At 71.2% G+C, this 21504-nt stretch overlaps 3 protein-coding genes across 9 annotated transcripts in view; 1 reads left to right on the forward strand and 2 right to left on the reverse strand.

Moving 5' to 3' along the window:
- Positions 1-1579, reverse strand: part of RDH5 (retinol dehydrogenase 5) — a 1993-nt gene extending 414 nt beyond the window's left edge. The window contains 3 exon segments of the mRNA XM_074807485.1: positions 6-204; positions 1136-1391; positions 1393-1579. Of these exon segments, the coding sequence (XP_074663586.1) occupies positions 6-204; positions 1136-1391; positions 1393-1530 (593 nt within the window). The 5' untranslated portion in view covers positions 1531-1579.
- A 1131-nt stretch (positions 1580-2710) lies between these two features.
- Positions 2711-4535, reverse strand: BLOC1S1 (biogenesis of lysosomal organelles complex 1 subunit 1). The gene is made up of 4 exons (XM_074807456.1): positions 4424-4535; positions 4023-4095; positions 3245-3377; positions 2711-2985 (listed from the first exon to the last, which is right to left on the reverse strand). The coding sequence occupies exons 1-4, from the start codon at positions 4482-4484 to the stop codon at positions 2875-2877; spliced, it is 378 nt and encodes a 125-aa protein (XP_074663557.1). The 5' UTR covers positions 4485-4535; the 3' UTR covers positions 2711-2874.
- Positions 4536-8631: 4096 nt separating this feature from the next.
- ITGA7 (integrin subunit alpha 7) lies at positions 8632-21440 on the forward strand. 7 transcript variants are annotated; one of them, XM_074807450.1, is made up of 27 exons: positions 8632-8922; positions 10506-10633; positions 10721-10800; positions 10900-11155; positions 12618-12749; positions 12909-13028; positions 14866-15073; positions 15226-15419; positions 15537-15625; positions 15714-15841; positions 16028-16123; positions 16221-16282; positions 16394-16563; positions 17020-17211; positions 17314-17426; positions 17511-17709; positions 17925-18008; positions 18089-18168; positions 18288-18365; positions 18450-18552; positions 18764-18943; positions 19049-19141; positions 19422-19535; positions 19636-19734; positions 19811-19936; positions 20527-20639; positions 21021-21328. In XM_074807450.1, exons 1-27 carry the CDS (start codon positions 8753-8755, stop codon positions 21079-21081), a joined length of 3468 nt encoding a protein of 1155 aa, XP_074663551.1. In that variant the 5' UTR covers positions 8632-8752; the 3' UTR covers positions 21082-21328. The 7 variants fall into 7 exon arrangements, with proteins under 7 accessions (XP_074663551.1, XP_074663555.1, XP_074663556.1 ...); XM_074807454.1 differs by lacking the exon at positions 12909-13028; XM_074807455.1 differs by lacking the exon at positions 12618-12749.
- The last annotated feature ends 64 nt before the right edge of the window (positions 21441-21504 follow it).

A 21504-nucleotide genomic window follows, 5' to 3' on the forward strand; every position in this document is an offset into this window, starting at 1 on the left:
TGTTGGCGGCCACGCGGGCCAGCACACTGGAGGTGTTGACCACGCGGCCCCGCGCCCGGCGCAGCAGCGGCAGCAGCGCCAGCGTCACCTCGATGGCGCCGAAGGCGTTGACGGCCATGACCCGCCGGAAGTCCTCGATGCCCATCCACTCCGTGGGGCCCATGGGGGTGGCCACCCCTGCGTTGTTCACTAGCCCAAAGAGGCCTTGGGGGGGGGGGCAGGAGGGGATGGCGGCCACGGGCCCCTCCTTGGTGGCCCTGACCCCCCAGCACCTCCCCAGGTCCCATCCTGAGCCCCCAGCACCTCCCCTGGACCCCTGTCCCACCCCCCAGCATCTCCTAGGACCCCATCCTGCCCCCCCAGCACCTTTTCTGAGTCCCATCCTGACCCCCCAGTGTCTCCTGGGTCCCATCCTGACCCCCCAGCACCTCCCCTGGACCCCTGTCCCACCCCCCAGCACCTTTCTGGGTCCCATCCTGAGCCCCCAGCACCTCCCCGGGTCCCATCCTGCCCCCCCAGCACCTCTCTGGGTCCCATCCTGACCCCCCAGCGTCTCCTGGGTCCCATCCTGACCCCCCAGTACCTCCCCAGGTCCCATCCTGAGCCCCCAGCACCTCCCCTGGACCCCTGTCCCACCCCCCAGAATCCCCTGGGACCCCATCCTGACCCCCCCAGTACTTCCCCAGGTCCCATCCTGAGCCCCCAGCGTCTCCTGGGTCCCATCCTTCCCCCCAGTACCTTTCTGGGGCCCCATCCTGCCCCCCAGCACCTCCCCTGGGACCCCATCCTGTCTCCCAGCACATCCCGTGTCCCATTCTGCCCCTCAGCACCTCCCCTGGACCTCTGCCCCACCCCCCAGCACCTCTCTGGGTCCCATCCTTCCCCCCAGTACCTTTCTGGGACCCCATCCTGCCCCCCAGCACCGGCCGTGTCCCATTCTGCCCCTCAGCACCTCCCCCGGACCTCTGTCCCACCCCCCAGCATCTCCTGGGTCCCATCCTGCCCTCCAGTACCTCTGGGTCCTATCCTGCCCTCAGCACCTCTCCGGGTCCCATCCTGACCCCCCAGCATCTCCTGATCTCCTGGGTCCCATCCTGGCCCCAGCACCTCTCTGGTCCCATCCTGCCCCCCTCACCTTTCTCGCCCACCTCTGCCCGCACCCACTCGGCGGCCCGGCGGATGCTCTCAGAGTGGGTGACATCGAGCAGGGTGGTGCGGAGGTGGCCGGAGCAGCCTCGCTGGAGGCCGTCGGCCCCGTCCTGGGTCAGGCAAGCGGCCAGCACCCGGTAGCCCTGGCGGGCCAGCCGCCGCGCCAGCAGGTTGCCGAAGCCGCTGTCGCAGCCGGTGATGAAGACGTGTTTGTCCTTGACGCAGGGCAGGGTCCGGCGGTCCCCGCACCAGCCAGACCAGCGCCCAGACCAGCGCCACCAGTAAGAGGTACAGCCACATGGCGGGGGCCTGGGGGGCCGGGGGGGCACTGGGGGAGGAACCCAGGTGTCCTGGGCCGTGTCCCCCCCCCCCCAACCACATCAACCTCTGCACCCCGAGTTGAGCCCAAGCTCTTCGCTCGCCGGGTCCAGCCCTGTGCCCCCCACCCCGTGCAGGGGACCCCTAGATCCCCTGTCCTGCCCCACACCATGGGGGTCAGACCCCCCCCCCCAAGTGGAGGGTGGGAAAAAGGGGGGGCTGAGGGTTGACCCCAACTTGGGGTCTTGGTCCGTGCCACGGGGGCCCCACGCGGTGGTCTCTGTCCCCCCGGGGTGGGGGTGAGCCCCCCATGCCCCCCCCCCCTGTGTGCCCAGGGCCTGTGGGGTGGCACCGAGGGGGGGTCCCCCAGCTGCTCCCCCCAGCTTAGCCCCGACCCCCCCTCCTGCCCACCCTCTGCTCCCACCCTGCACGGGGAGGTGACCACCACCGCTGCCTCTGGGACCCCCCCACATCCCACCCCCCTCCCTGGAAGGAAGCCCTTTGGGGGGGCTGTGTGTCCCCCCCACACCCCAGTTCTGTTTGGGGGGTCTGGGGGGGGGGGGTCAGGATCCCCACAGTGGGTGCTGGCTGGGAGGGGGGGTCTTGGAGGGCTGGGGGGGACACCCCCTCTTCGCTGTGGGTCCCCAGAGCCGCGTGAGGGCAGGGGACAGGCAGCAGCGCCCCCCCCCCCCCCCCAACAGACTCATCTCACCGCACCCTGCGGCCACGGGGCAGCCCCATGGTGGGGGCTGCTGCGCCCCCCCCCCCCTCACCAGGCACCCCCGACCCGTGTTGGGGTGCAGCGGGGAGCCCCCCCCTACCTTCGGCGGGGCAGAGGGCTCCGGGCGCTGCGGCGGCTGCGACCGTCTGAGCCGGGGGGGGGGCCGCGGCCGCTCCTCCCCCTGCGCTGGGGCAGAGCCCGCAGCCAAAGTTCACAGTGTGCTGAGCCCCCCCCGACCCCCCCCCCAGCGCTGGGTGCAGCTTTGGGGGGGGGATTTGCATGTGGGGGGGTGCAGGGACACCCCTTGTTGGGGGACCCTCCCCATGGAGGAGCTGGGAGGGAGGGCAAAACCCCTCCCCACCCCTTCCAGCGCCCACAGAGCCCCCCCCGGGTCCCCTTCCCAGCGCCTGGAGCTGGGGGGGGGCAGCGCTGGGAGCTGGGGGGGGCCCCCCGGGGGATTAAAGCCCTCCTGGCCCAGAAGGGCCCTTTTGTCCGGGAGAAAAAGGGGCCTCAGAGCCTGCGTTAAGCGGTTAAAGAGGATGAGGGGGCTTAGGGGGGGCAGCCGAAGGCCGTGCCTGCCCCTACACCCACGCTTTATTGCGGGGGGGCGGGGGGGGGATCCGGCAGCGCCGTTATCTGCCGGGCCCAGCCGTGGCGGCCGAGGGGGGGCGCGGGGGGGGGGGTGGTCAGGAGCAGGGGGGCTGGAGCTGCCCCTTGTAGACGTACTCGAGGGCGGTGGCGATGGTCCGCATGTCCAGCTCGATGCTGCGGGCCCAGTTCTCCACGTCACCGATCTCCTGCCGGGGTTTTTTTTGGGGGGGGGGGGGGGTGTGTGTCAGGGAGCTGCTGACGGGATTGGGGGGGTCCCCCACCTCACCCCCCCACTTCCAGCAGCTCCGCGGGGGGGGGTGGCTGGGACCCCACACCAATGACACCCATGGGGCTGCTCCTCCGCCTGTCCCAGAGGGACCCCCCCCATTCCCGCTGCGGCAAGACCCCCCCCCAAGCCTTGTGGCTTATTTTTTTTGGGGGGGGGGGGGGACACACACACCCCACCTTGAGGGCCTGGTTGAAGTTCTCCACCATGGTGATCCACTGCCCCGTCTGCTTGGCGAACTGGGCCGCCTGCACCTGCAGCGTCTTCACCTCGTGGTCCAGCTTCCGCTGGTTGACGTAGGCCTGGGCCACCCTTGGGGGGGGGGGGGACACGGCGGGGGGGACATCGGTGGGGACACGGGGGTGGGGGGACATCAGTGGGGACATGGAGGGGGGAGGATCAGGCCGGGGCCCTGAGGGTGTCCCCAGGGATGGGGTGGCTGTGGGGGGGGAGGCCAAAGCACTGGGGAGGCATCAGGGGGGACTGGGGGGGGGGTTGGGGGTCTTGAGGGTGGGGGGAAGGGGTCAGGGAGTCAGGGGGGGTCCCTGGGAAGGGGTTTTGGGGGGGGGGTCCCTGGCTGGGGAGGGTTTAGGGGTGCCGGGGGGGTCCCTGGCTGGGGGTTTTGGTGGGGGGGAAGTGGCACCAAGGCTGGGGGGGGGGGAACCCTAGGGGTTAAAGGGGCTGGAGGGGCTTCGGGGGGGCCCAGCTGGGGGCTTAAGGGGGGGGCTGGGGGTTTTGGGGTCCCTGGGGCGGGGTTTGGGGGTCCCTGGGCGGGGTTTTTGGGGTCCCTGGGCGGGGTTTGGGGATCCCTGGGTAGGGTTTTGGGGTCCCTGGGCGGGGTTTGGGGGGTCCCTGGGCGGGGTTTGGGGGGTCCCTGGGCGGGGTTTGGGGGTCCCTGGGTGGGGGATTTGTGGAGGAAGGGGCTGGGGGTTTGGGGGGTCCCGGCCGGGGCCTCACCCCACGTTGAGGTGATCGACCAGGGCCTCGGTCAGGCGCGTGGCGGCGGCAATGGCCTCCCTGCGCCGCCGCTCTGCGGGGGGGGACGCGGCCGTGAGGGGCGCCGGGACCCCGACCCGCCCTGCTCCCCCCGCCGCCGTGACGTCAGCAGGAGGCCGCGTGAGGTCAGCGTGCGGGGCGGTGACGTCACGCCCCACCCTGACGGCCACACCCCCCCGTCCTTAAACCGCCATGGTTCCCCCCCCTCACCACCGCTCTTGACGGACAGCGCCGCCAACCAATGGGATACCCGCCCGCGCGGCCCCCCGCGGTGAGCGGCAGCTCCCGCCGCCAATCGGGGCGCCCCCCCCCCGCCCTAGCGGGGCGGTGCCGGTCGCCATGGGGACGGGGGGCGGGCTCACCCTGCAGCTCCCGCCGCTCGCTCTGCCGCGCCTGGTGCTCCTTCAGCAGCCGGGACAGCATGGCGGCCGCGGCCCCGCCCCCTCACGTGACCCTGCGTCACCGCTGCGTCACCGCCACGCCCACGGCGGCCTGGAGGGGCCACAGCGTCTGGGCAGGGCCTACGGGAGGGATAGAGGGGCCCGAGGGGTCTATAGGGGCCTTGGTGGGGGGCTATAGGGGCCCAGCTGCCAGCCCCAGGGGGCTATAGGGGCCTGGATGGGGGATAGAGGGACCTGAGGGGTCTATAGGACCTGGGTGAGGGATAGAAGGACCTGAGGGGTCTATAGGGGCCTTGATGGGTGCTATAGGGGCCCAACTGGGAGCCCCAGGGGGCTATAGGGGCCTGGATGGGGGATAGAGGGACCCAAGGGGTCTATAGGGGCCTGGGTAAGGGCTGTAGGGGCCCAGCTGGCAGCCCCAGGGGACTATAGGGGCCTGAAGGGGCTACAGGGGCCTGGCTGCTGGCATGAGGGGGCTGTAGGGGCCCACAGAGTCTATAGGGGTTTGGGTGGTGGCCTTTGAGGGTGACAGGGGCACATCAGGGCTATAGGGATCTGTTAGAGGGAGTGAGGGGCTATACGAGCCTGGCTGGGGGGGGGGCTCTGGGAGCCTGGCTGGAGGTGTGGGCACCTCTGGGTACTATAGGCGTCTGTGGGTGCTATAGGGGCCTGGCTGGGCGTGCGGGGGGCTATAGGGGTTTGTGCTGGGGGAATGTATGGCTGCTCTTCCCGAGCTCTCATCCACTTCCTGGCCACGGTGGGGCCAAAACTGGGGCTAAATCTCAAATAATCCTGACTCATCCTTGTCGGGGCATCCCAGCGTCAGGTGCGGGCGCCCGGGCTGTCCGTGTGCCAGGCCCTGATGAGGGAGGGGGCTGGTGGCCAGAGGAATGAGCTGGCCAGAGGTGGGGGGAGCTGGCCGCGCTCCCGGAACGCGGCTGCTGCCAGCGAAGCGCACGATGAAAATTAAATTGGCCTGCGGAGTGCCGGAAGGGTGAGCTGGCAGAAATGCCGGGATGCGGCTGATCTCACTGGCCGTCATCAGCCCGAGGCTCGCGATGAGGCTGGGCCGTTGGCCGGGCGCCCGCTGGCCGCAGCCGAGCCGAGTCAGGAGGAGGAGGAGGAGGAGGAAGATCTCGTCATCCCCTCGGGTTGGGCAGGGCAAGGGAGTATGAGGAAGGCGAAAAGAAAAGGCTGGTGCTGTGGGGAGGGGGCTGCGGTGGTGCGGGTCGGTGCTGGCAGGGAGTAGGCAGGGCGCGGGGTGCAGGCAGCGCCCGGTTCTGCCTCCGCCACGTTGACTGTTTCTTCTTCATCTCCCCTCAGGACGGTCCTGGCGGGGGCTCACGGCATCTGCTCCGCATCCCAGCCGGCCTCTCCCGCGGGTTCAGCTCCTTGTTCCTTCACTGTCCCCCCTCCCGCCGAGCTGGTGACCTGGAGCAGCTCCGGCCGCCGCTCAGGAACTCGAGGATAAAGCGTGGCCAAAGATAAACCAGTGAACGGGTAAAAATAACCCCAGTTTACGCCCCGCACGCCTGGCCGATGCCGGCCCGCTCCAGTTACACAAACCAGTTCTTGGCTGCAGGAGCCCCGGAACCCCCGGGGGGGGAAGAGGAATTTATTTCGCTGTTCCCATCGTTAGCTGACGAGCGAGCCGGGCTAACAGGGGTGCTGTCGGCCTTGGGGTGCTCGGGGTTCACCTACGCTCCTCCCTGCGCCCCGGCTTGGCCTGCGGCGGGGTCGGCCGCTCCCGGTTTGGGTGTATCGGGGGGGGGTTTGGTGTTCGCAGGGATAACTGCCGGCAGCTCCCCCGCCCGCGGGAGCCCCGGGACGAGGCACCGCTCCCAGAATCGCACCAACCCAGTTCCTGCCCTTCCTTGCGCAGGAATGGAGCTCGCTGCCCTCTTGGGGACCTTTGCTGGCGGCGGCCGACGCTGCCGTGGGCGCCCACGGGAGCTCACACCTCTCCCGGGCGCTGGCTCGGGCCCGGCACGTGCCGGGGCTGGGCCTCGACGTCCCTCGCTGCCGCCGCCGCGATGCTCCTGGGTTCAGTTGAGCCCTTCCCGGGGCTCAGGGCGCTGGCGAGGTGGTTTGGTGCGAAGGGGAACCCTCCCAACAAGGAGTTTTCTTCTCCTGGCGCACAAATTGCTGCCGACCCCCCCTTTTCACTCACCCCCCAGCCCTGAAAACCCTCGTGCTCCGTGGCTGAGCCACTGGGAAGGGTGGGCCAGGCCGGGGGGGGAGCGCTCAGCTGGAAGTTGGCCCTTGCACCCCAAATAAAATTCTCGAGATGGCGTGAGGGGGTGACAAACGCGGCCGCGACGCCCAGGCGCCCGCTGCCTGCCCGCTGCCCGCCCGCTGCCTGCGCCTGCCCCCCTGAAACCCAATCGCCGGCAGCTGGTGCCGGGGTGGGACGAGGCCGTGAGGCCCCGGCAGCCCCGCGGTGGGACGGGGCCCGTTGGTTTGGGGTTGGAAATCCCCGACCCGCTGGGCTGGGGGGGGCCGGGCTGGCGCGAAGCCGCAGCTGCCGACTTCTCTGGGTCCCCCACGGCCGGAGCTCCCCACCCCGGGGACGCTGCTGGGGTTTGGGTCGGATTGGGGCAAAACAAGGTGGATTTGGGGGCTTGGCTGAGCGGCGGGTGGCAGAGCCGGCTGGGGACACACGCCGGGGTCCCGTCCCCTCTCCCCTCCCTCGCGGGCACCCTGAAGCGTGGGTCGGAGGTTTTGGGGTCCCCTCTGTGCTGAGGGACGGCGCCGGGGGGGCCCGAATCATGTTTTTAGCCAGGTGGGCGCCCACCTCTGCCCGGCCACGACCACCCCCCGTTCTGTTTATGCTCGGTGCTGCCGTCGGCGTCTGCGCGGGGAGGGGGGGGGGCGCTGAGCACCCCCCGGGGAGCCGGGGCTGTTCCCGTCCTCCGCTCCCGGGCAGGGATCAGCCCTTTCCCACGGCGGGAGCGCGACGGCGGGAAGGGATTTGGGCTGCAAAGAGAGGAAAGAGCGTGGGGAGGGCTGGAGGGCGGCCAGGGGCGAGGCGGGGGGGGCGCGGACCCTCTGCTCTGCGTCCCCCCCAAATGCAGGGCCGGCCGGCAGCGAGGAGGAGGAGGAGGGGATGAAGGGCTGTTCCTGCGTCCAGCGCGGGGCTGGAGCTCGTTCACGCGGCCGGGGCGGCTCTGCCAGCTCCCAAATATCTTCACAGGCCTTTGGAGAGTGGTTAAAAATAGCCAGAGCTGGAAAATATGACAGCCCCCCCCTGCCCCCCCCCCCGAAAAAAGCTGCTTTTTGGGGCACGGGGGCCCTACTCGAGCCACAACTACCCCCTTGGGACCCGGCCCCGCTGCTTGTGGGGTCCCACTGGGCCGGCACCGACGGCCCCCCCGGGGGGGCGCGCAGGTCCTGCTTGTGCCGGGGGGGTCACTCGTCTCCCAGCCCCAGGGCGGAGTGGTTGGGGGGAGTGTGGGGACGGCCCCAGGGGTTTTTGGGGTCCCCCCCCAGAGCGGCGGTGCCGGCTGTTGGGGTGTCGCTGCGGGTGACAGGGGTTTGGGGTACGGGGGTGCTGGGGCACTGCGGCGCCGGGGGGGTGCAGCGCCCCCTGCGGGGGGCAATGTGGGGTGATGGGTGCAGTGCCCAGCGATGTGGGGTGCGATGTGGGTGCAGTATGGGGTGGTGGGTGCAATGCCCCATGTGGGGTGCAGTATGGGGTTGCCGTGCTTCATGTGGGGTGCAGCAGGTGATGGGTGCGATGCCCAGTGATGTGGGGTGCCATGTGGGGTGCTGTGCCCCATGTGGGGTGCAGTGGGGGTGATGGGTGCGATGCCCGGCGATGTGGGGTGCGATGTGGGGTGCAGTGGGGATGATGGGTGCTGTGTCCCATGTGGGGTGCCATGTGGGGTGATGGGTGCGATGCCCGGTGATGTGGGGTGTGATGTGGGGTGCTGTGTCCCATGTGGGGTGCCATGTGGGGTGCTGTGTCCCATGTGGGGTGCGATGTGGGGTGATGGGTGCGATGCCCAGCGATGTGGGGTGCGACGTGGGGTGCTGTGCCGATGTGGGGTGCGATGCCCCTGTGGGGTGCAGTGGGGTGATGGTGCCGTCCCCGGCCGTTCGGGGTGCGCCGCCCGCCGCAGCCCGTCGCGGGGGGGTCGGGGGGTGCTGCCGCGCTCTGCCCCCCCGCAGTGACACCGGGGTGACCCAGCCCGCGGCGGGCGGGGCGGGGGCCGAGCTTCCCCGGCCTCCCCCGCTCCTCCTCACCGTGGAGGGGCGGGGGGGGGGGGGAGCGGCGGCGGGAGCGGCGGGATGGCGGGGACCCGGGGGCTCTGGCTACCGTGGCTCTGCCTGCGGCTACTGGCGACCGCAGCCTTCAACCTGGACGCCACCAGCACCCTGCTGAAGGACGGCGACAAGGGCAGCCTCTTCGGCTTCGCCGTGGCTCTGCACCGGCAGCTCAGCCCCGAGCCGGCCGGCTGGTGAGTGCGGGGACACGGGGGGGGGGATCCGGACCCCCGGACCGCGGGACGGGGGGGGCGGGACCCGCGGACACCCCCCCCCCAGCTGCACCGTTGAGCGCGAATCCCGCCCCGGGTCGGGTGTGTGTCCCCCGCACCCCCCGCCCGCAGCCCTGTGCCCCCTCCTCAGGGCTGGGTGTCCCCCCGTCCCCCCCCCAAAGTTGGGGACCGACAGCCCGGGGTGTGTCCGTCCCCCCCCCGCCGCGGCTCGGCGCTGCTGCCCGTCACGGTTTTGGGGTGCCGGGCCCCGAGGGGACGGGCGCGGGGACCCCCCTGCCGGCGCTGCCACCGCCGCTGCGCCTCGGTCATTCCGCGGGAGCCGGTGACGGGGAGCGAGGGGGGAGGTGGAATTTGGGGGTGATCGATGCCCCCAGCGCAGCCTTGGGGTGCTGGGGCAGATGCCCCCCCCCGCCGGGCCCCCCCCAGGCCGTGCCCGCCGCCTCCCCCGCGCCCGCTGGCCGCTGAGCTGGCAAACGCCCACCCGCCGCATGCCAGGGCGGCCACTGGCCACCGGCCACCACGCTCCGGGTCCCCTGTGTCCCCCACTGACCCCAACCCCTATGGTGGCCTCCAGGGGGGGGCTCTGGTGCTGGCGGGGGGGCTCGGGGACCCCCAGAGCGGGCAGCTCTCGGGGTGCCATCGCCTGTGTCTCCCCACCCACTCGCAAGGCTCCGGCCGTGCTCCCCCCAGCTTGTGGCCACCGTCCCCTCACCAGGCCGGTGACACCGGCCGAAGCCCCCCCGGCCCCCACAGCCGCCCTCTCCCCCTTTTCGACCTCGGTGGGGGGTTGGTTTTGCCCCCCCCGGTGCCCCCACGCCCGGGCAGGTGTTTGCGGAGCCACCAGCCCCGCACCGGTGTCCCCCCCCGGCAGCGGGTTTGTCCCCACGGTCCCCCGGCAGTGCCCGGTGCCCCGGCGCGGGGGGCACCCCTGGCTGGCTCCCTCCTTTTTTGGGCATGTTGCTGCTGGGTTATTTTGGGTGAATTCCAGTTTATTTTTACCGGCTCTGCCTCTCGGCCCCCCCCCGGGGCTCCCTCACATCCCGAGGCCACCGTCCCCCTGGGGAGAGGGGCTGGGGGTGGCCGCAGGTGCCCCATGGCCACCAGTGGCACAGAGGAGTGAGCCCCATCCCCTGGGGGACCCAGGGTGGGGGGGGGGGTCTGGGTGGGGGTCAGGGTGCCCCCAAACCTGCTGCACCAAGAGGAGGGAGCAGGCAGGAGTCGGGGGGGGGGGGTCTGGGTGTGCGTCACCTCCTGCGCCCCCTCCCCTGCCCACACGTGCACCGAGCTGGGGCTGAGGCCTGGGAACGGCTGCGCTGGGCCTGGCACCGTGAAATCGGGGGGGGGGGGCGCGGGGGGGCGCGGGGACAGCTGCGCGGGGGCAGCGGGGACGGGGATGTTTGGGGGGGGGTGTAGGGGGGGGGTGAGCCCGGCAGCACGTGTGTGTGCAAACCAGCGGTGCCTGTGCACGGCCGGGGGGGTGGGGGGGGTGTCGGCCCCCTCCTCCCCAGCCCCGTGCCCTGACGGGGGGGTCCCCCCCACCGCAGGCTGTTGGTGGGGGCCCCCCAGGCGCCGGCGCTGCCCAGCCAAGGCGCCAACCGGACCGGGGGGCTCTTCGCCTGCCCGCTGACCCCCGAGCCCTCCGACTGCTGGCGGGTGCCCATCGATGAGGGAGGTGAGTGCGCCCCGGGGGGGGTGCGGTCGTTGTGGGGGGGGCCCCCCTGGGGGTCCCGGCGGGGCTGACGCTGCCCGTCCCCCCCAGTGGACCCGCAGCGGGAGAGCAAAGAGAACCAGTGGCTGGGGGTGAGCGTGAAGAGCCAAGGTGCCGGCGGCAAGATCGTGGTGAGCCCCGGCGCGGGGCGGGGGGGGGACAGCGGTGAGGAGGTGGGGGGTCCCCCTGCACCGTCTGACCCCCCCCCGCCTTCCCCCCTCTCCCCACAGACCTGCGCCCACCTCTACGAGGCGCGGCACCGGGTGCGGCAGCCGCTGGAGACGCGGGACGTGATCGGCCGCTGCTTCGTGCTGAGCCAGGACCTGCGGGCGCGGGACGAGCTGGACGGGGGCGAGTGGAAGTTCTGCGAGGGGCGGCCGCAGGGCCACGACCGCTTCGGGGCCTGTCAGCAGGGCCTGGCCGCCGCCTTCAGCCCCGACCAGCGCTACGTCCTCTTCGGGGCCCCCGGCACCTACAACTGGAAGGGTGAGGGGCGGCCGGGACCCCCCCGCCGGCGGGGGTTTGTGTGTGGGGGTGCGTGTTCCTGCCCGGGCGGGCGTGCAAGGTGTGAGCGTGTGTACGGGGGGTGTGCGAGGTGTGTGTGTGTGTATGGGGGGTGTGAGCGTGTGTACGGGGGGTGTGCGAGGTGTGAGTGTGTGTGTACAGGGGGCGTGCGAGGTGTGTGTTTGTGTGTATGGGGGGTGTGAGCGTGTGTACAGGGGGCGTGCGAGGTGTGAGCGTGTGTATGGGGGGTGTGAGAGTGTGTACGAGGGGTGTGCGACGTCTGTGTGTGTGTGTATGGGCGGTGTGAGCGTGTGTACAGGGGGTGTGCGAGGTGTGAGTGTGTGTATGGGGGGTGTGAGAGTGTGTACGGGGCGTGTGCAGGGTGTGTGTGTGCGTGTATGGGGGGTGTGAGCGTGTGTACAGGGGGTGTGCGAGGTGTGAGCGTGTGTATGGGGGGGTGAGCGTGTGTACAGGGGGTGTGAGTGTGTGTACAGGGGGTGTGCGAGGTGTGTGTGTGTATGGGGGGTGTGAGAGTGTGTACGGGGAGTGTGTGAGGCGCGTGTGTGTGTACAGGGGGTGTGCGAGGTGTGTGTGTATGGGGGGTGTGAGTGTGTACGAGGGGTGTGCGAGGTGTGTGTGTGTGTGTGCGGGGGGTGTGAGTGTGTGTATGGGGAGTGTGAGGTGTGTGTGTGAGTGGGCAGGTGCCTGTGTGCTGCGAGGGCGTGGTGGGTGGGAGCGTGTGGCTGCGGGTGTGAACACGGGCGTGAGCACAGGTGTGAACATGCTACAGGTGTGAGCATGTGTGTGAGCACACGGTGTGAGCATGTGTGTGAGCATGTTCTGGGTGTGATCATGTGGGTGTGAGCACGCGTGTGAGCATGTGTGTGAGCACACTGTATGTGTAAGAACGTGTGAACACGCTGTGGGTGTGAGCACATGGGTGTGAGCACATGTGTGATCATGCTACAGATGTGAGCACGTGTGTAAGCACGTGTGTGAGCACGCTGGGTGTGAGCACGGGTGTGAGCATGTTCTGGATGTGAGCACGGGTGTGTGAGCACACGTGTGAACATGCTACAGGTATGAGCACATGTGTGAGCACGTGTGCGGGACCACGTGTGTGTGAGCGTGGGTGTGTGAGCACACGGGTGTGCACACGCCGTATGAGTGTGCGTGGGGGGTGTGCGCACAGGCGTGTGCGCGGGCACATACCTGCCCGATGTGCGAGCACACGCGTGTCCCTGCATGTACAAGCGTGTGTCTGGACGCCCACACGTGTGTGCCCGTGTCCGTGTGTCCGGCTGCCGGGCCCAGCGCCGGGATGGGGCGGGGTGTGTGTGGGGGGTGTGTCACTTCCAGCGCCCCATTGTCCCCCGGCAGCAGGAGGGTCCCCGGGGTGGGGTCCCCAGGGGGGGCCCCCCCTCACGCCCCCTCGCTCCGGCAGGGAACCTGCGCGTGGAGCTGCTTAACCAGAGCTCCCTCGACCTGCTGCGCTACGACGACGGCCCCTACGAGGCGGGGGGCGAGAAGGACCAGGACCCCTCGCTCATCCCCGTGCCCGCCAACAGCTACTTGGGTACGGGCCCGGCGGGGCGCGGCGCGGGCCCGGGGGACCCCCCGCCATGTCACTCCTGGGGTTCCGCCCCCCCCGCCTGGCCCCCGCCCGCCCCGGCCGCGGTGCCCCCCTGACGCCGTCCCTCTCTCTCTCCTTCTCTCCCGCGCGGGCGCGGCGCAGGGCTGCTCTTTGTGACAAACATTGACAGCTCGGCCCCCGACCAGCTGGTCTACAAAACCCCCCAGCCTGGCGAGAAGGTGCCCGGCGCGGCCGGCGACGTGGCCCAGAATAGCTACTTGGGTTCGTAAGCGCCGGCGGTGACCCCACGTGCCGGCGTCCCCGTGTGCCAACGTCCCCGTGTGCCGGCATCGCCCTGTGCCGGTGACCCCACGTGCCGGTGTCCCCGTGTGCCAGAGTCCCCACGTGCCGGCATCGCCCTGTGCCGACATCCCCGTGTGCTGGTGTCCCCGTGTACCAACGTCCCCGTGTGCCCGTGTCCCCGTGTACCAGCATCACCATGTGCCGGTGTCCCCACATGCCAGTGTCCCCATGTGCCAGAGTCCCCACGTGCTGGCATCACCCTGTGCCGACATCCCCATGTGCTGGTGTCCCCATGTACCAACGTCCCCGTGTGCCGGTGTCCCCATGTGCCAGTGTCCCCGTGTACCAGCATCACCGTGTGCCGGTGTCCCCACGTGCCGGCGTCCCCATGTGCCAACATCCCCACGTGCCAGCATCGCCCTGTGCCGACATCCCCGTGTGCTGGTGTCTCCATGTGCCGGTGTCCCCCTTGCACCAGCGTCCCCGTGTGCCAGAGTCCCCGTGTGCCGGCATCACCGTGTGCCGGTGTCCCCACGTGCCGGTGTCCCCGTGTGCCAACGTCTCCACATGCCATCATCGCCCTGTGCCGTCATCCCCGTGTGCTGGTGTCCCCGTGTACCAATGTCCCCATGTGCCAGTGTCCCCATGTGCCAGCATCACCGTGTGCCGGTGTCCCCACGTGCCAGAGTCCCCATGTGCTGGTGTCCCCATGTGCCGGTGTCCCCGTGTCCCCCTTCCCCAGAGCCGTGTCCTGTGCCGTGTCCCCCCCGTGTCTGTGGACGGGAGGGGGATGAAGAAGCTCCCGCACAGCCTCGGCCGGGCCCTGCGAGCGCACACGTGTGCACACGCGTGTGTCACCCTGAGCACGCGGCATCGCCCCCCCCCCCGCCTCTGTGTACACGCACGCACCGAGCGCACCCCACACACCCCCTGCGCACACACCCCCCCCCCGCACGCATCCCCCCCCCCCCCGCCTCCCTGTGCACGCCCCCTTGCACACTCCCGTGGCTGTCACCCCCCCCGGCCCCCCCCAGCGGCAGCGCCCCCTCGTCCCCATCCCTGTCCCCGTCCGTGTCCTGTCGCTGTGCCAGGGCTGCGGGGGGGGGGCACCGCCAGGCTTGGGGGGGGGGGGGGGGGGGGGGCCACAGAGCCTGGCGTAGCCCCCCCAGCACCCCCCCCCTTCCCCGTGCTCTTCCCTCCGGAGGTGTTTGTGCATGGGGGGGTGCACGGTTCTCATGGGGGGAGCTCGGGGGGCCGCGTGGCTGCCGGGGGGCTGCGGGGGGGCCGCGCACTGCAACCGCTGCATGTGGGGAAGGGGCTCCCGGCCCCCCCCCCCCCCCGCCGTGGACGGGGCTCTGCCGCTCTCTCTGCAGCTTGAAGGGGGGGCAGTTCCAACCCCCATCCAGCTCTGCTCCATGTCTTGCTGCTCTGGCCCCAAAATCTTCCCTTCTCTCCCCAAAATCCTGCCGTGTGGGGAGGGGCTGGGCCTCTGCTCCCCCTTGGCTTCCCCAGAGCTGGAGCGGGGGGGAGCACCCCACAGTCCTGCCCCCCCCTCCAGCTGCAGCCGCTGTGCCCCAGCAGGGAAACTGAGGCATGAGCAGACACCCCCCGCCCCCCCCAAATCCCAACAGACCCCCCCAACCTCACCCCAAAGCCTGGGGGTCCCCGACGGGCGACGTACCCCCCCCCCCCAGGGCTGAGCAGAGAGAGAGAGACGGACGGACGGACGGACGGCGGGTGTGGGGGGCCGGGAGCTGGGGGGGGGGCGCCGGGGGCTAAACCAGGCACCGATACCTGCCCCCCCCCCTTTTCACAGGCTTCTCGGTGGACTCGGGCGCGGGGCTGACGCGGAAGCGGGAGCTGAGCTTCGTCACCGGCGCCCCCCGCGCCAACCACACCGGGGCCGTCGTCATCCTGCGCCGCGACAGCGCCAACCGCCTGGTGCCCGAGGCCGTGCTGCCGGGCCCGCAGCTCACCTCCGCCTTCGGCTACGCCGTCGCCGTGCTCGACCTCAACAGCGATGGGTCAGTTTTGGGGTGTCCCCCCCCCACCCCCCCGACATTCCCCCCAAATCCCCTGATGCGCCCCCGGCCGTGCCCCCGCTCTCGGTGCCGCCGCAGCAGGGCCCTGGCTCGCTGCGGGCTGATGGAGCCGCTGTTCCCCCCCCACCCTGCAGCTGGATGGACCTGGTGGTGGGGGCCCCCCACTTTTTTGAGCGCAAGGAGGAGATCGGGGGAGCCGTCTACGTCTACATCAACCCGGCGGGGCGCTGGGACTCCGCCACCCCCCTCCGCCTCAACGGCACCCGCGGCTCCATGTTCGGCGTCGCCCTCAGCGCCGCCGGCGACCTCAACCACGACGGCTTTGAGGGTGAGGGGTTTGGGGGGGGGCTCTGGGGTCCCCGTGGGCTGGGACAGAGCCTGTGTCCCCCACAGAGGGGCCTGGGAGGGGTCTCGGGCCCCCCACTACTTGCCCTTGCCCCCCCAGACCTGGCCGTGGGAGCCCCCTTCGACGGCGCCGGCAAAGTCTACATCTACCACGGCAGCAACCTGGGCATCGTGGCCAAGCCGGCACAGGTGAGGGGGAGTGGGGCCGGGGGGTGCATTGCCCGTCACCCCCCCTCCCTGCCACCGGTTCCTGATGTCATGGGCACCTTGTCCCCAGGTCCTGGACGGGGAGGGCGTGGGGGTGACGGCTTTCGGGTACTCCCTTTCGGGGGGGCTGGACGTGGATGGGAACCTGTACCCTGACCTGCTCGTCGGGTCCCTCTCGGACACCGTCGTGCTCTACAGGTGAGGGCCCGTGTCCCCCCCCCCGAGCATCCCCCCCCTCAAACCCTCCCAGGGCATCCCCTATCCCCAGGGGGTCCCTGGGCATGGCCGGGGGGTGCCGGGGGCAAGTGCTGTGTCTGCGCAAGACTCGGGGTGCCCTCGCCGGGGGGGCCCAAGCCTGGCACCCCCCGTTTCTCCCCCCGGCAGGGCCCGGCCGGTCGTCCACGTCTCCAGGAACGTCTCCCTGCTCCCCCCCAACATCGACCTGGAGCAGAGCAACTGCCAGCACCAGGAGGGGGTCTGGTGGGTGCCCCCCCCTGCCCCTCCCCTCCCTGGGCACGAAGCCGGGGTACAGCCGGGGTGGGGGGGGCCGCCCATCTCACCCCGTGCCCCCCCGCAGCGTCGACGTCCGAGTCTGCTTCAGCTACACGGCCAGTCCCGCCAGCTACAGCCCCCGCCTGGGTGAGCGCCGGGGGGGGACAGCCAGAGGGGGGACGGGCGCCCCCCGGGGTGGGAGGGGAGGAGAGGGACCCCCCCGGGACCCCCCCCACGGCGCCCGTCCCTCTCCCCCAGTGCTGGAGTACGTGTTGGATGCCGACACGGACCGGCGGCGCCTGGGCCAGGCCCCCCGCGGCTCCTTCCTCGGCCGCCAGCCCTCGGACCCCGAGCACCAGTTCTCCGACGCGGTGGAGCTGCCGCGGCAGAACGCCCGCGCCTGCGTCCAGGCCACCCTCCGGCTCCAGGTGGGGCCGTCATCATCCTCATCCCCATCTTCATCCTCAGCCCACCCTCATCCCCATCCTCATCCTCACCCCCATTCCCATTCCATCCTCATCCTCATCCTCATCCCATCCCCATCCTCATCCCCATCCTCATCCTCATTCTCATCATCACCCCCATTCCCATTCCATCCCTGTCCTCATCCTCATCCCTGTCCTCATCCTCATCCTCACCCTCATCCTCACCCTCATCCTCTTCCTCATCCTCACCCTCATCCTCATCCCCATCCTGACCCTCATCCTCATCCTCACCCTCATCCTCATCATCACTCCCATTCCCATTCCATCCCCATCCCCATTCTCATCCTCACCCTCATCTTCATCCTCATCCCATCCTCATCCCATCCTCAGCCCCATCCTCACCCTCACCCCCCTCCCCATCCCCGTCCCCCCCCTCACCCTCTCCCACCCCTCCCGCAGGATGACATCCGGGACAAGCTGCGCCCCATCGCTGTCACCCTCGCCTACGGCATCCGGGGAGCCGGGCCCGCGCGGCAGAGCCGGGGGGCCCCTCAGCAGAGTGGGGGTGCCCCGCGGAAGAGCCGGGGGGCCGCCCTGCCACCGCTGTCCCCCGTGCTCAGCCCCCAGCAGCCCAGCAGCCACCGCACCGAGGTGGGGACCCGCTCGCCTTCCCCCGTCCCCCACCCCTGCCCTCCCCGGGGGGCTGCCCGCAGTGTCCCCATGTGTGTGTCCCCCCCCGTGTGTCCCCCCCAGGTGCATTTCCTGAAGCAGGGCTGCGGGGACGACAAGATCTGCCAGAGCAACCTCCAGCTCCGCTTCCAGTTCTGCGCCCGCCTCGGGGACGCCGATTTCCAGCCCCTGCCCCGGTGAGAGGGGCCGGGGGTCCCCCGGGTGTGCGGGGGGGTGTTGGGGACACCCCGAGGGGGGGCTGACAGCGCCCGTGTCCCCAGGGGCGCGGATGGCACCGCTGTCTTCGCCATGAGCGACCAGAAGGACGTGGCCTTGGAGATCCACGTCACCAACCTGCCCTCGGAGCCGGCCGAGCCGCAGCGGGACGGGGACGATGCCCACGAGGCCCTGCTCACCGCCACCTTCCCCCCCGAGCTGCCCTACTCCGCCCTGCGCCCCTACGACGGCCGGACCCCCCCGGTGCGGCGGGGGGGGGGTTTGGGGGGGGCGGGGGGCTCTGGGGGTGCTACCAAGGGGGTGGTGGGCAGAGGGATGGGGTGGTCTGAGGGATGGGGATAGTGCTGGGAGGGTGGGATGGGGATGGTGCTGGGGGGAAACAGGGGTGGGGGTTCGGCGGGGGGGGGGTCAGTCGTGGGGGGGGTCTCAGAGTGGGGGCTCAGCTCTCTGCCCCCCAGGACAAGCCGGTGGTTTGCCTCGCCAACCAGAACGGCTCGCAGGTGGAGTGCGAGCTGGGGAACCCCATGAAACGCGGAGCCCAGGTGGGTGCAGCGCCCTGGCCCCCCCCAGCCCCCCCCGACACCCCCCCCCGGGCCCCAGCCCTCACCCCTCTGCCCCCCAGGTGCGGTTCTTCCTCATCCTCAGCACCCTGGGCATCACCATCCAGACCACGGACCTGGCGGTGGAGCTGGCCCTGTCCACGTGAGCCCCAGGGGGGTCGGGGTCCCCCCTTGGCTCCGTGCAGGAGCGTGTTTGCGGGGGGGGGGGCGGGGTTTGGGGTGATGCCCCCCCCTGAATTTCCTCCCCCCGCTTCTCCCCAGGATCAGTGAGCAGCCGGGGCTGCAGCCGGTGGTGGCTCACGCCCGCGTGGTCATCGAGCTGCCGCTCTCGGTGACGGGGTGAGTGAGGGTGAGGAGGGGGGTGTCCGGGACCCCCCCACGCCTTAGGGCTGCCCTGACCGCCCCCCCCGGCTGTCCCCACAGCGTGGCCGTGCCACCCCGGCTTTTCTTCGGCGGGGTGGTGCGGGGGGAGAGCGCCGTGCGGCGGGAGAGCCAGGTGGGCAGTGCCGTGCGCTTCGAGGTCACGGTGAGTCACCCCAAAACGCGGCGGGGGGGGCAGAGGGGGGCGTGGGGAGAGGACAGGGGGGGCTCATCTCCCCCCACTGCTCCCTTTCCTGCACTGGGGGGTCTGGCTGGGGGGTGGGGGGGTCTGGGTGAGGTGTGGCTGTGAGCTGGGGGGCCCATGTTGCCCCACTCACGCCGCCGTGCCCCCCCGCCCCTCCTCGCCCCCCCCCCAGGTCTCCAACCGGGGTCAGTCGCTGAAGACTCTGGGCTCGGCCTTCCTCACCCTCCTCTGGCCCCACGAGATCAGCAACGGGAAGTGGCTGCTCTACCCCCTGCACCTGGAGCTGGTGACCCCCCCGGGGCAGCAGCGGGCAGCCTGCAGCCCCCCCGCCAACCCGCTGCGCCTGGCCCTGGTACCGCCGCGGGAGGGGGGGCGCAGGGAGGGGGGCGTCGGGGCTCGGGGGGGTCCGTGCTGCCCCCCAACTCCATGTCCGACCTTCCCCCCCCCACCACCACAGGACCCGTCGGGGGAGGTTGACCCCACCGAGGTGCCCGCGCCGGGGTCCTGGTGGGTGCCGGCACCTGCAGAGAGGAGGAGGAACATCACGCTGGTGAGGGGGGGCTGGGGTGCACCCGCTCCTGGGGTGCTGCTGCTTCTGGGGTGCCCCTATTCCAGCGCACCCACTCCTGGGGTGTCCCTGCTGCTGGGGCGCTGCTGCTGCTGGGGTGCACCCGCTCCTGGGGTGCCCCCATTGCCCGGGAACACCCACTCCTGGGGTGCCCCTGCTCTTGGGGTACATCTGCCTCCGGGGTGCCCCCATTCTGGCACACTCACTCCTGGGGTGCCCCACCCCTGGGGTGCGCAGCCGGGGTGACCCCCCCGTCCGGCAGGACTGTGCCCAGGGCACCGCGCGCTGCCTGGCCTTCCGCTGCCCGCTGCAGAGCTTCGAGCGCGCCGCCGTGCTGACGGCCCGCGGGCGCCTCTGGAACGGCACCTTCCTCGAGGTAGGACGGGACGGGGACAGGGGACGGGCCCCCCCAAAACAGGGACGGGCCCCCCCCGAGACAGGGAGGGGGCTCAGCGCATCCCGCGCCCCCACCGCAGGAGTTCCTGGCCGTCACCTCGGTGGAGCTGATCGTCCGCGCCAGCGTCTCCGTCACCTCCTCCATCAAGAACCTGGTGCTGAAGGACGCCTCCACGCAGGTCTGGGCCCCTCAGACCCCCCCCCCGACCCCCCCTCCTGGCCCCGCGGCCCCCTGACCCCCCTCCCCTCCCCCAGATCCCCATCTCCATCTACCTGGACCCCGGGGCGGCGGTGGCCGGCGGCGTGCCCTGGTGGGTCATCCTGCTGGCCGCGCTGGCCGGCGCCCTGGTCCTGGCCCTGCTCGTCTTCATCCTCTGGAAGGTGAGAGACGGGGACGGGGGTGTGTGTGTGGGGGTGTGTGTGTGGGGGGGGGGGGGGGGGTGTGTGTCACCCCCCCATGGCACGGGGTCCCCTGGGCGTGCTGTGCTGTGTCACCCTGTGCCATGCCATGTTGTGCCGTGCCGTGCCACCCCGGCTCTGCCACGCCAGCCCAGCCGTGCCACGCCGTGCCACCACAGCCGTGCCACGCTGTGCCACCCCGGCTCTGCCACAGCACCGCAGCCGTGCCACCCCAGCTGTGCCGTGCCACCCTGGCTCTGCCACACCAGCCCAGCCGTGCCACAGCACCTCGGCCATGCCATGCCATGTTGTGCCACGCCACGCTGTGCCACCCTGGCTCTGCTGTGCCGCTCCAGCTGTGCCACAGCACCCCAGCCGTGCCACGCTGTGCCATGCCATGTCACCCCAGTGCTGCCACCCCAGCCCAGCCATGCCACGCCAGCTGTGCCACAGCACCCCAGCTGTGCCGTGCCGTGCCACCCTGGCTCTGCCACGCCACCCCAGCCGTGCCATCCATGCCGTGCCACCCCAGCCTGGCCTTGCCCGGCCTCACCCTCTCACTTCCTCCCCAGTGCGGCTTCTTCAAGCGGAGCAGCCGAAAGTCCCGCTACGCCGCTAACTATTACCGGGCCCGCCTGGGCCTGCAGCCCTCCGCGGCGGAGAAGCAGGCGCCGGAGGGCGAGCGGTAACGCAGGGCTGTCCCGCCCCGGCCCCGGCGGGCCACGAGCAGGGCTGGGAGGGCTGGTGGCCACCCTGCACAGGCGTGCGAGGGCTGGCAGCGTGCCGAGGCGGAGGGACGAGGCGCTGCGGCGTCTGCGTGCGGGTGTGCGAGGGTTTGTGGACAGGCGAGGGGTTTGCCGTGCCGGCGTGTGGTTGTGCGAGGGTTTGCCGTGCTGGTGTGTGTGTGTGTGAGGGTTTGCAGTGCCCGAACCAGGACGTGCGAGTGCCGGTGCAAAGCGCTTTTGGGGGCAGTTTCTGGGCGAAGCGCCGGTGCCGTGGGCTCGCAGAGCCGTTCCCGACGCCGAGGGGCGTCCCCGCGGGGCCCTGACCCGCCGGTCCCCCGCAGTTGGGTTTCTTCCGCCGGGCGCGCGCCGCGCCGCCGGCCGTGCCGCAGTACCACGCCGTGAAGATCCCGCGGGAGCAGCGGCAGCAGTTCCGCGAGGAGAAGACGGGCACCATCCAGAGGAAGGAGTGGGCCGCCAGCCTGAGCGAGGCCAGCGACGGCCACGTCGCCCCCAGCTCGGCGTAGCCCCCCCTGGCCCCGGGGACGGCGACACGGGACACTGGACATGGGACCCTCCTCCCCGGCCCTGGGGAAGGACCCTCTGGCACCGCGTGTGGGGAGGCACACGCGTGTGCCGGCGCACGCCTGCCTTAGACGGGCGCACGCGGGACCGTTTGCACCGGGACGGGGCCCGTTGGCCCCACGGGGGGGGCTCGGCCCCACGGTGATGCTCAACCCAATAAAGGGAACAGCCCCTCCGCAGAGCCCGTGTCCCTTCCTCGGCCTGGGGGTGTCGGCCATGATGGGTGTGGCCGTGGGGAGCCGC

Source organism: Strix aluco, chromosome 27 (assembly GCF_031877795.1).
Source record: "Strix aluco isolate bStrAlu1 chromosome 27, bStrAlu1.hap1, whole genome shotgun sequence".
NCBI classification, from domain to species: domain Eukaryota; kingdom Metazoa; phylum Chordata; class Aves; order Strigiformes; family Strigidae; genus Strix; species Strix aluco.

Excerpts from the sequence above, each read along its gene's own strand:
- BLOC1S1 (XM_074807456.1), bottom strand. The coding sequence starts at position 4,484 with ATGCTGTCCCGGCTGCTGAAGGAGCACCAGGCGCGGCAGAGCGAGCGG. Across the intron at positions 3,378-4,022 it reads GTCGATCACCTCAACGTGGG|GGTGGCCCAGGCCTACGTCA; the intron begins GTGAGGCCCCGG and ends CCCCCCCCCAAG. Across the intron at positions 2,986-3,244 it reads ACTTCAACCAGGCCCTCAAG|GAGATCGGTGACGTGGAGAA; the intron begins GTGGGGTGTGTG and ends AAACCCCGGCAG.
- ITGA7 (XM_074807448.1), top strand. The coding sequence starts at position 8,753 with ATGGCGGGGACCCGGGGGCTCTGGCTACCGTGGCTCTGCCTGCGGCTA. Across the intron at positions 10,634-10,720 it reads GGTGCCCATCGATGAGGGAG|TGGACCCGCAGCGGGAGAGC; the intron begins GTGAGTGCGCCC and ends CGTCCCCCCCAG. Across the intron at positions 13,029-14,865 it reads GGCCCAGAATAGCTACTTGG|GCTTCTCGGTGGACTCGGGC; the intron begins GTTCGTAAGCGC and ends CCCTTTTCACAG.